At 57.4% G+C, this 12,298-nt stretch overlaps 1 protein-coding gene across 4 annotated transcripts in view; it reads right to left on the bottom strand.

Moving 5' to 3' along the window:
• The window catches only part of EBF3 (EBF transcription factor 3), a 121,100-nt gene extending 115,116 nt beyond the window's left edge, over positions 1–5,984 (bottom strand). For all 4 annotated transcript variants that reach the window (XM_082002578.1, XM_082002577.1, XM_082002576.1 and 1 more), the window contains exons 1-4: positions 4,113–5,984; positions 3,741–3,897; positions 3,286–3,349; positions 2,513–2,568 (exon numbers count right to left, since the gene is read on the bottom strand). In XM_082002578.1, the coding sequence (XP_081858704.1) occupies positions 2,513–2,568; positions 3,286–3,349; positions 3,741–3,897; positions 4,113–4,246 (411 nt within the window). In that variant the 5' untranslated portion in view covers positions 4,247–5,984. The remainder of the gene's footprint in view (positions 1–2,512; positions 2,569–3,285; positions 3,350–3,740; positions 3,898–4,112) is intronic.
• Positions 5,985–12,298: the final 6,314 nt, after the last annotated feature.

The following is a 12,298-nucleotide window of genomic DNA, read 5'->3' on the forward strand; positions in this document are numbered from 1 at the left end:
GGCCTCTCCCCGCCGCCCTCTGCCTTGGGGTTTTGGGGTTTGTTTTTTTTTTTTTTCTCCCCCCTCCGTCTCCGAAAGCAGTGATATTACTGGCGCGGTTAAAGGAGCTGGGCGGCGGACGGGGCCCGGCAGCCCCCCGATGCTGCCTCCGAGCGGCCCCGGCCCGGCAGCCCCCCGGTGCCCCCGCCGAGCGGCCCCGGAGCAGCTCCGGGGGCTTTTCCTGACAAACGCAGCAGTGCCTGAGCGCCCTGAGGAATCCCGGCAGCGCGCACAGCGATACGGTTATTACCGGATGATATTTGGGAAGAAAGCGCTAATGGGCAATCTGGTGTTTATTTTGAAACTGCTAACAATGATTTTTCTCCGGTAAAAAGGCAGCGTCGGGGCGCACGGCTGAGTGGGTTTTGAGCATGGGCTCGAACAGATGGTGCGGAGCTAGAGGTGCGCGCTCGCCCCGCCGCTCCCGGCGCCTGCCCGCCTGCCTGCGACCCTGCCCGCCCGCGACCCTGCCCGCCTGCCTGCCCGCCCGCCCGCGACCCTGCCCGCCTGCCTGCCCGCCGCCGGGGCCGGGCAGAGGCAGCCCCCTGCAAGCTCCCCCGGTGTTAATTAGCGGGGGGGGGGGATGATGAGGCGAACCCCGAGCGCGGCTGCCCCCGAGGGGCGGCCCCCAGCAGCGGGGCTGAGCGGGGGGGCCCGGCTGCCCCACCAGCAGAGGGGCAAGGGGCGGCGGCGCAGGCACCACAAGCAGCCCGCGACCGGCTGTGGCTGCAGTTGCAGCGTGCCGTACAACTTCTGGCGATTGTTACTTTTCCTCTGATGAAACCGCGTATTTATAAGTGATTTATTTTTTATTTTGTAGCACAAACAGAAATCCATAAGCTGTCGGTTCAGCGCCATTGACTCTTTGATCAGTTACTGGGCTATTTTTTTTTCTCCTCTCTCTCCCGTCAGTGAGGAGAGATTAAAAGCTTTTATTTTCAGCACTCTCTCTGCTGCAAAGGTACGGAGCCTAAACGAACAATAAAAGTGTACTTAAAGCGTATCCTCTTTGCTCCTTTATTCATCGCTAACGAAACTTACAGCTGCCTATGTAAGCCTCTTAATTAGACTACTACAGCGATTTCCGAAAACATTTAGCCGCTATATACAAAGGAAATAAGCCCACATTGTCAACTCGAGAGCGCTCCGGAGTTTAAAAGGGCTCCCCTGTAACCTGGTGCGATAATTACTGGAGGGTTCGGCGCCTTTGTCAGAGGAATCGTACCTCGCCCGGCAGCTCCGCTCTTCTCCGGGAGCAAATCCCACTGTTTTACTACTTGGAGGCGTTTTAGATCCAAGCCGATTTCGGTCAAGAGCAGCGGAAAGTTGCTGCGGAGTGGGAGCGGGGAGCGCGGCCGTGCCCGCGGGCTGCCCGCTCGGCTCCGCGCCCGCGGGAAGGTCCCGCCCGCCCCTTCCTCGGGGACCGCAAAGTTAGTAAAAATACTACATGTGGGCAGGCTGGCCTCGGCCGGGAGGGCAGAGCGCGCCCGGGGTGTTAAACACCGGCAGGTTAGTGGAATGGTTTTAATTTCCATCTCTGGTATCTGATTTCCAGAACATTGTAAATTATTCCCCATTCTCACCTTCTTCCCCGCTCCCCCTCAAAAAAAGAAAAGAAAAAAAAAAAAAAGAAACCCAAGCAAAAAAAGGGTGAAATGTGTCTCCGGGAAAAAAAAAGTTTATTAAATCCAAAGCTAGAAAGTAGCTTTCTGTCTTTAATTGCTGCACTGCGATGCTGATAACACGTAGTTATCATCGGAAAAGTTGACCAAGACAGGTTAAATAATTTAATAAGGAGCTGCTTGTAATTATGTTATTTACAAGGTATGACAGAGGTTTGAGGAAGAAACAGAAGCTGATCTCGGGGAAATGGACGGGGTTGGGTGACCCCTGGAGCACGGAGTTTGAATTATGGAGATGGGGGGCCGAGAGGTGAATATGGACTAGAGGAGAACAAGATGACTTTTCACCTCAGCACATTTAACTTTTAAATCCAAATAAACGTCTCGCGTTACTAGATGAGCGCGTTATAAAAGAAAAGGACTAATCCCAGGCCACTTTTCGGAGTGCCTGAGGAAGAGGGCTGCCCTTTTCTCACCGAGGAAAAATATCGCCAAAAAAAGTTACAAAGGGGACGGAAAAAGTGCATTTAAAAATAAATCTGGGCATCCTGATGGTTGTGGGGTTTTTTTTTTTCCTCTCTCCCTCGCTAAATTAATTATATCAAACATCTGTTCACATGACGTTGTACTTAATGCCACACGCACTATTTAACGATGCCAACGCTTCCTCGCATAGCAGCAACAACACACCTTTCCTCGCTTCTCAAAATACCCTCAGGTATCCGAATTCCCCGCTCAGGTAAATTAAAAGTAGGTGCGGTCTATGGGTCTAATATATCCCCCCCCACCAAGCAAAGAGCAAAATACAAGCTGAGTAACTTGCGCGTTAAGAAAAGCGTAAACTTTCTCACCTGTTTGGTCATTGAGTCTATTAGGCGAACATACAGGTCCTGCTCTGTCCTAACTCCTGGGGAGGGAAAGCAGAGACAAATTCCTATCAGAATTTCAACAGCGAACCTCCCAAATTACAGAATGAAAGCATGAGGTCAGGCAATTAACTGCAATGGGCAGGGATCGGCACTCGCGCCAGGCTTAAACATAATTAAAAAAAAATAAAAAATTAAAAAAAAAAAAGGCGGCAGGAATCACCCGGTGACAGAGCTCTCGTCCGCCCCCAAGCCCCCACCCCGGCCAGGCTTGCTGCCGGACCTTCGGCCACGGCTGGAGGGAAACACGCGAGACCAGCGGTGCTTTGGGCGCTGGGACTGACAAAACCCCGCGTCCCCCCGCGGGCTTTTTCTCGCGTACGGGGAACCCGCTGCTCCTGGGCCGGGGCTCCGCTCTGCCTGCTCCGTGCGCGCGCCCCGTCCCAATAATTACCATTAATTGGCAAAAGTGAAAAAAGTCACTTAAAAGTGATGTTCCGCGGGAGCAGCTATCGATCCCCCTTTTTTTTTTTTACTTTCCACTTCAAGACCGACCGGTTAATCATGTGAAGTACCATTGACTTATCGATCGTTTATGTTTTGTTTTCCTTATATGCCAGGGAAAGAGCCGTGTTTACACGCGTGTAATTTTAATCTCCAAAAAAATCTTTCTATCCTTTTTCTAAAAGGCCTTGAAAAAGAAAGTAAGACTTTTCTGCGGCACACAGACGTTCAAAAACGAGGTAACGACGACTTACCATTGCTATACAATAACTGAAGTTTATAATGAATTCCATTGTTAGTTTTTTCATTGTTTGGCTCCTGCAAGTAACGATAAATAATTACATTTAGCATGAAAAATATCTCCCTCCTCCTGACGTACATTTTCCTCGTCCCTGAAGCGGCTCGGAATTAACCAGTTCGCAGAAATTCAGCCCACTTTGTGGAGCGCTGATGATGTCATTATCTCGGGGCAAATATGTCATGTTTAGCCGTTTTCCCTGCGTTAAAATAAGGCGATAAGTTTCTAGACCCGGGATCTATTCGGAGCGGCCGTAATAACGGGGGGACCCGCACGTGGTCTGGGCGCCTCTGGAGTACCGTTATAGAGCTGCCGCGGCTGGAAACCGGCTTTCGCCAATTAAATCACGCTTAAACGGGGGGGGTTAAAAAAAAATAAATTGAATAAAAATAAGGTAACAGGCAGACTTACTTTCTCTTTCTCCACAAAGTCCACAAAAGCTGTTCTCTCAATCTCCACTGGCTGCCCCTGCCTGTCGTACAGAGCTAAGACGAAGTGGAAAAAATTGGATTTTCTGAGATTGGAAGGCGGCTGTTTCTCGAAATGTGCCCGAGCCAGCCCCACGCCGCTGCGGGAGAAAACAAGACAAGGCGTGGGTGAGAGCGGCGGGAAGGGGCGCGCAGGCACCGCGGCCGCGGGGAGCGCGGAGCGGCGCGGAGCGGGGAGGCTGTAACTGATACGGGGCGGGCGGGGGTGGTGGGGGGGTGGTGGGTGGTGGAATTTACGGCCGGGATGAGAAATACAGGAGGAGAAAACCGCCGGGAGAGGATTTGGCAGACGTACCTTTGGGCGGCCGTGTTCGCATCCACTACCCCCGCGGTGTGCATCCAGGAGCGGACGGGGTTCATCCCACTGCCCAGCGGTTCTTCTTTCATGGTCGTCCCACCTCTTGGTATATTTTCCTGAATCCCAAACATTAAAACAAATTTGGGCAAAACCAGCTCCTAACCAAAAGGGGTTAAAACTGAGGGAAATGTCAGATACGGGGTGGGTTGGTTGTTGCTTGATTTTTCTCTCTCTCTCTCTCTCCTTGGCGACTGGAATATAAGAGATGACTTTACTCCCTGTGATCAGTAGGAGAAAAGCCCAGTTCAAGTCTTGCTTCCTTCTTCAATCTGTCCTGTATTGGCACGACATAAACAATTTACTGAGTACTTCTGTGCGGCGAGTTGGACGGCGTTCCAGTTTGGTGGTTAAAAAAAAAAAAAAAAAAGAAAAAAAGGAAAAAAAAAAGAAAGAAAAAGTGTAACTGCAGCCGGCGACACTGCGAGGTTGTTGGTTTTTTTTGGGGGGGCGTTAAAAGAATAAATATTTTTGTTGTTGTTTGCAGACGCGCTCAACGTGGTGTCATCCTAAAACCGCCTCGGAAGAAGAAAAAAAAAATAAAAAAAAAAAATAAAAAAAAAGCTTCAGGACACTGCTGAATCGACCACTTTCTGGCAAGGCTCTCCTGCTCCAAAAGACAAATAAACGGGGTAAAAAAAAAAAAAAAAAAAAAAAGGCGCTGGTTACCGCGGAGGTGTTCCCGGGCACACGGGAGGACGGGGCGCGGGCCCGCGGCGTCTCGCGGAATGGACGGAGGCGCGCGGAGCCCGGCCCTCCCTCCCCGAGGAGCGCGCCCTTCCCCGGGAGCCGGGCCCCCGCCACCGCGGGAGAGGTGTCGTCAGCGCTGACGCAGGCGGTGGGCGGGAATCACAGCCATATATGGAGCGTGGGGTTCAACCGCTCGCCGGCGCGCTCTCGCCCGGACCCCCAGACTCCCCTCCACACCCCCCGCCCCTTCGGGGCTCCGGGCGGGAGCGCGCCGGCGAGCTCCCGCGTGTCATCGTCAAAGTGGCTCCCAGGAACCATTTCAAGCCACTGGTGACCACCCCACCCCCCCCCGCCTCGTGGGCCGCAGGACAGGGAGTGGAAGGGTGGGCAGGGAGACGTGACCCCGGGAGGAGGGTCGTGGGGGTGTTTGGGGTAGGGGAGGGGAGCTAGAGGGCGGACAAAGGGTGGCCTGATGCTGGAGGCACGCAGCACCCCTCCGCGATCAGACATATATATATATGTTTACAGGCAGAGACAGGCACATAAATATATATATATATTTGAAGTCTTCACACACGCAGACATATATATCCACAGCTATATGTCCGCCGCGTCCATATAGATATATCCGCCTCGAGTGATGAGCTCTTTCCGCCCGCTGCGGGGTTAGGGCTTCCTTTTCTCTTTAATTTGTTTGGTTTGGTTTGGTTTTGAGGGGCTGGGGGCTACTGCCAAGGTCCGTGCGTTAATATTTTAATGACTCGGTGAAAATCGAAGTCCGATTTGTGTTATCAGAAGACGCCCCCGACCCGATCTCCAAGGGGTGAGGCGAAAAAAAAAAAAAAGGGATGTGTTGGAAAGCAATCTATTTTGCTGGTGTTGGGGGTTAATGACTATTGCCAAAGATAAGTGAATTATCAAAGCTGTTGCTCTACCCGATCTCAAAATCCATTACATTGCTGGCCGTCTAATTAAATACGTAAGTATAATAAAATCATATTTTATGACTATTTGAGGGTAATGAGATTAGTCTTTAGAAGCGATCGCCACATATTAAAGATGCCACTGTCTATAGAATGTTAATAACCTTAAATCAAAGTGTATGGAAACTATTCATGATAAATGAAAATTCCGGTGTTCACAATCAGCTTTTGAGGGACAGTAGAGCAGATGACAAACCCCTCGCTTCTATGGCGGAGGGACGAGCAAACCGAAGTTCCCCAACAATGCGGTGCTGGGGGCGCAAACGGCATTTTGGGGGCACGGACACATTTTGGGGACCTGCGGCAGGCGCCGGGGGCTGGGGGGTTGCCGGTGTCCCCGCAGGCAGAACCCGCCCTCCCAAAAACAAGGTAAAAATGCCTCAACAACTCTGTAATTGTCACATATTTCCTAAAATGCACAGAACAATGCCGAAGTTGGTTCTTTCCTCTCCTAACGAAAGCATAATGCTTAAAATCATTTACAGTATCTTTAATTCAGATTACACGCGCCAAGGCGATTTAAATCTGATTACCAAATTAGAAGGTTTTAAAACAAATCCTTTTAAATCTGATACTGTTGACTAAGGAGGGGAGAAAAAAAAAAAAAGTTCCATAAGCCCATCACATAAGGTAACGATCCTGCCCCTGAAAGAAAGGGAGTTTTAAACCTTTTTGACAACAAATGCAGCTGCCCCACTATTTTGGACGATATTAAGCGAAAATGAATGCAAATCTGTGTTCAGAAGCCATCTGGCCAGAAATGGGGGAATCAGCTGCTCTTCACAACAGGCTCTGAGGCTGAATCTATTTCAGCTCATTTTCTAGATCATCTGGTCCTGCACCCAAACCGTGGAAAATACGGGCTTTATCATTCACCAACTTTATCTTTTCTGTTGTTGTTGTTGTTGTTGTTGTCACTCCGCGCCCGGCTGCGAGCCGCCGGGAGCCCGCCTGGGATGCTCCGCGCCCCTCCGCGCCGCTCGCAGGCCGGCATCCCGCGGGGCAGCGCTTCTCCCCGGGCCGGGCAGGGCCGGGCAGGGCAGGCAAGGTCGGGCAGGGCGGCCCGCACCGCCGCACCTTGCGCGGGGGAGGCAGCGCGGCCGCGGCCCGGCGCGGGGCGGGCAGGGTGTGTGCGCGGCTGCGGGGGGCGGCCCGAGCCCTCCCGGCTCCGCAGCCCTCCTCCTCCTCCTCCTCCTCTCCGGCGCGGCGCGCCAAGTCTCCCTTTTGTGTGAATTTACGGGGTGAGGCTCCAGTGATCCCCCCGCAAAATTTGCATTTAAATAGCGACATCAAGCGACTCGCGTGCCACACACCAGTGGGCTCCCAGATGTCACGGCGGGGCCCGTCAGATGGCCGCGGCCCAGCTGTCCCGGCCCCCCTCCTCCCCCGGCCCGGCCCCGCTCCGCCTGCCGCGGCCCGGGCGCACAGAGCTCCGCGGCCGCGGTGAATCACGGCGGGGAGCCCGAATTCCTGCCTCCGCGCCCCGCAGCGCACGGTCACACGCCGTGCGTGCATCCGCGGGTTGAAACGCGCAGCCTCATTCCCACCGCCGTTATGGGATTCTCCCCAACTTTGTTTATTTTTTTTTTCTTCGGGACACCCCCCCGGGATTATTATCTCAATCATTTCACTTTTTTTTTTCCTTTCTTTTTCACATTTCACGTTCTAAATCACAGAAGTTTAAGCCCCTATTTATTTTACAGTGAATTCCGTCGCGGACCTGCGTGGGCCGGCGGCCGGGCTGCCCTCCTCCGTGCCCAGCCCCCGGAGCGGCTCCGCGCCAGCGGAAAGTTCCGCGGGGAGAGGCGAGCGGCGGCTCGGGAGGCACGGCCGAGCCCCCGCCATCCCGCCAAGGCGCGTATTTCAATTTTATTGTTGTTGGAAGGCGCCTTCATTACTAACGTCCCCGCTTACCGTAGGTGTCATGTATGCCCGGTTTAAGCGAAACAAATCTCCACCGACTCCCGTTCCCTGCCTGGCACCGGAGTGATAAATTCGTATTTTCGGGTATTTTCAATAGAGCGACAGATGCCCAGGGACCGCGGCTCCGCCGTCGGGCCGGGAGTCGGCAGACGCTGCAGAGCTTAAATACACGCGGAGAGTCACGGCGAGGGAGGCAATGAGCGCGGGCGCGCAGCCCCGCGGGGAGGCCCGGTCCTGCCCTTGCGCGGGGCGCCGCGCAGCCTGCTCCCACGGCGGGCCGGCGGCCGCGCGGAGGCCGAGCGGAGCGGAGCCCACCAGGGCGAGGCCGGTGCTGCCGCCGCTGTTTCGCAGCACGCCAGGACCCGCTCCGCGCAGGCCACTGCGGAGCGGAGAGCCGGTTGCGCGGCAGGAGGGAGGCGGAACCGTCCCTGCCCCTGCCCGGGCCCTTCGGGCAGCGCCGTCGGGACAGGGCCGGGGCCCCTCTCGGCGGGGTGTACGCGCCCCCTCCCGCGCCTTTGCGCGCACCTGCGCGCCCCGCGGCCGGGCTGCGCGGCGAGATGGTGCGGCCGGCTCGGAGTAACGAAACTCCTCGTCGGTGCTCGGCCGTGCGCTGCTGCATGGGCGCTTTGGCGGCCTGGTGCCCCAAGGTTGTTACACCGGGAATTAGTTGTTAAAAAAAAAAAGAAAAAAAAAGAAAAAAGGAAAAAGAAAAGAAAAAAGGCTTAAACTGGAATGGCAGCCCCGGCAGCCATCCGTCCAACGGGAGCCCGTCCCGGGAAGGGAGCGCTCCCCGCCGCCCGCCTCCCGCTGCCCGACGGCGCGACCCGGCGGCGGGGCCGCCGCCCACCGCCGTTTGCCGGCTCCCCGGGGCCGGGGGGGGTGGGTTTTGGGGGGCAGGCGGCTCCCCTCCAGCGCGGAGCCGCGCAGGCGGCAGGCGGAGGGGGAGCCGCCCCCGCGGCGGGGCGCGGGACGGGCGCGGGCGCACAGCCGGGGCCACGGGGAGTTGGCGGCCGGACAGGTCCTGTCGTGCGGGGAGGACAATATAAACTGACTCCAACTGAACAAACACGGATCGATCCGATAATTTCAGATATTATAATTGGCTTTAATTAAACACACTTCGTTCTAATTAACTCTGAAATTTTAGCATGCTTTGGGACGTCGGTGTCTGATTTGATATTGTCAGTCCAGATGTCCTAATAAAATTCAATCCTCCACTCAAGACTTCAATATTCACTAAGAACAAAATGCAAATTAAATGTAAAACCTAAAGTATCGCCAAAGGTATAATCAAGAAAGGTGTCTCAAAACTTCTCACTTTTTATTACGCAGTAGTTAGAAAATGCAGATTACATCCTAACAAGACCTCAACTGAATAATATAAAACTTAACTCTTTCATGGTCAAGGCCGCCTCTGCCCTGAGCCGGTGCCGTCCTGTGCCGAGGCGCAGGCACACGCTCCCGGTCCGCGGCCGGGGCTGCGCCGAACGGGCCGCCCGCCGCGGCCGCCGCGGCCGCGGAGCAAAACTTCCCGCTGTAACAAGTGCTTTTCTCCCGGCGGCGGAGAGCGGCCGGTGCCCCAGCCCCGGCACCGGGACGCCCATCTCCCGCTCCGCCACGGGCTGCGGGGAAACGCCGGGCGCGGCGCCGGTAACCGGGCGCCGAGCGGCGGGCTGGGGGCAGCGCCTGAGGGGGACGCGAGTGCCCCGGGCGCGGGGGGGGACACACTGCACGGCGGAGGAAGGTCGCCGTTGCCTTGCCCCAGAGCCTGCCGCTGCCCCACCGCTCCCCTGCGAGCCGCAGTCGAAGCCGTGGGAGCCGGCCGGCGAGGCGCGGAGCCGCCGCCGAGCCCCGCTCCGCGCAGGCCGCCGCGCCGAGCGCCGGGGGGCTACCCCGGGGGGGCTGCCGCCCCCCCAGCAGCCCGTGGCCGCGCCGCCTGCGCGGAGCGGGGCGAGCGGCGCTAAAAGAAGACAAAGCTATTCCCACATTAAAGATTTGTATGTTTTCCATGCTAATGGAGTCACTTAGAGCTGTCGCTAATTTAACTTTTTAAAAAGGCCACAGCGCGGTGATTTGCATTTTCTGCAGGAGATTGAAATGAGGAGGCACCCGCCGGGCGGTGAGGCTGCCCCGAGCGTAGCTGGGGGCCATGCAGGGATAAAAACAGATAAAGAAAAGAAGAAAGAAGGAAACTGCCTTCTCTTCTGGACTGTTAATAAGCAATTTGTCCCGCTGAAATTCTCACGCGCCAAAGGCAAACGTGTCGGGGCGCCCGGCTGCCCCCCTCCTTCCCCTCCCGGCTCCCGCACCGCTCCGCGCCTCCCCGGCGCCTTCCCCCGCAACCTGCGCTCCCACTTTCAGCGGGCCCCCCCAGGCGCGCAAGTCCCGCTGCCGGCGGGCGGCTCGGGCGCTACCCGCGCACCTCGGGCTTCAATTTCAAATTGAATTTCCGAGGCTTCGGGCAGAGAAAGGCGCCCCGGCTCCGGGCAAACAGCAAGTGCTGAGATCGACGTTTCTCTGGCCAGATTGCCCCCTTCGCCGCAGAGACGGCGTCCGCGGCTCTAGCGTGGGGACGGTGTGCCATCTACAGGACACTGCGCGGGCGGCCGCGCAGCGCGCCCGCCGGCCCCCGCCGCCGGCAGAAGCGACGTACCCGCTTCCCCCTGCCATTTTGGTTATGAAGCGTTGATTATGTGTTATTTGAACTTTGAAACATCCTCCGAAAACTTTACGGATGACAAAGGCCACGGCGCTGCCTGCAATTTTTAGGCGTGGGATTAAAAGACATGAAATGGAAAGATAATGCCGTTTGATTTGTTAGTCTAACTCCGCGATTTGAGAGTCGATGTCCCCAAAGACCAGGCTAGCTTTTTCCCTTTATTTATTTTTATTAAAACATCAATCTACTCTGGAGCTGGGTGAACTCAGTTTCACCTAGAGAACATAAAATTCTCCATACCAAGGAAATAAGCACCTTTCATAAATCAACAGTATTCCTGACAGATCGATCAATTTGGGGTTGTTAATCCGAAAGGAGGAGTTTTAATTGCTTCCTGCCTTTTAGCCCGGGCACCTCGGCGCGGCGGCTCCGGCAGCGCCCGGCTCGTCGCTTTTCTGCTCGGGAGGCTCGGCCGCGCCGACGACACCCCGCGCAGCGCCGCGCAGCGCCGGTAGCGCTCCACCCGGGCCCGCCGGCGCGCAGCACCCCCCCGCCCCCGCCGCCGCGCTACCTGCGCGCAAGCGGCCGCCGGCGCAGACGGGGGCCGCGCTCGCCGCCGCCGGCAGGTAACTGCGAGGCAGGACACGCGTGGGCGCGCAGGGGCGCGCAGAGTTGCGCACGGACGCGCGGTGTGGCAGCCCCCGCGCACGGCCCGTCCCAGGTAAGCGGGCACTCCGCCAGCCGCGCCGCCCCCGCGCCCCTTCCCCTCCCCGCCCCCCCCGCGCAGAGGCGCGCAGCCAGGGACGCCGCAGCAGCGGGACCCGCGGACGCGGGCGCTTACCTTCGGCGGCTAATTAGGCCGGGGAGAGGTTTTGCTGGGGAAAGCCCCGGCCTGGCGGAGGGCAGCGTTTATTGAGAAGGGGAACGGCGGCGGAGTGTGCGTGTGCTCTGCGCGCTTTAATACACTACTTACCCACCGCAGCCTCGCCGAGGCTCTGTGGGGCACGGCGGTGCGCGGAGCGCAGCAGTGCGCAAGCGCCCCCCCGCGCTGCGCGGGCGGGAGGCGGGCGGGAGGCGCGGGGCGCCCGCGGGGGCGGAATCGGCGGCGCGGCCCCGGGGGGGCGCGCGCGCCTGGACCTCGCCCCCTCCCCTCCCGTCCCGTCCCGTCCCGGGCATCCCCCCACACACCCCAGCCGTGCCGCGGACCCCCGGCCCCCGCGGGGCTGCCCTGCGCCCCGTCCCGCGGGGCGGCCCGCCGCGCCCCGCGGTCCTGCGGGGGCTTCCCTGCCGGCCGCGGGGGCGGCTCCGGGGGGGCGGGCGGTGGCCCCTTCTCGGAGCAAAGCGCTCTAGAAATGCAGCAGCTCGTCCCGCGGGGCCGCAGTCCCCCGCGGTATTCCGCGGGTGAACTGACCGCTCCCAGCGTTCGGTCAGAGGCAGGAGAGACCCTGCTGGGGGCGGGGGGGGACACAGGAAGGTGACACCTTTTAAAACTCTTTCACTATCTTAACTCACCCGCCCCAGCTTGGACTGATGCTTGCCACTCGCACCCCTCCCTCACACTGGGTGCGACGCTGGCAGGCACTGGGTTTGAAGAACTTCCTAGCAGCGTTAACCCGTGATTTTGTAACGCCTGCGGCCGTGCTGGCAATGCAGCGTAGAAAGAATGCTACTGGCTAGAACAGATTTTATTTTGTTTATCTCTGCTCTTTCCCTCCTTCTCCCAGTTTAGTAGAGGAACTCTTGCAGCATTGGCCAATCTTCGAGGAGGGGACAACTGCTGTGGTATTTAGCACGCTCTCTGCCACCACGGACACTTTCTAGTGGTCTAGCATCTCTGCAAGTGATGTACAGTTACGTGATGTGAAGGTATT

This window comes from Phaethon aethereus (genome assembly GCF_964289735.1).
Source record: "Phaethon aethereus genome assembly, chromosome: 7".
Taxonomy (NCBI): Eukaryota; Metazoa; Chordata; class Aves; order Phaethontiformes; family Phaethontidae; genus Phaethon; species Phaethon aethereus.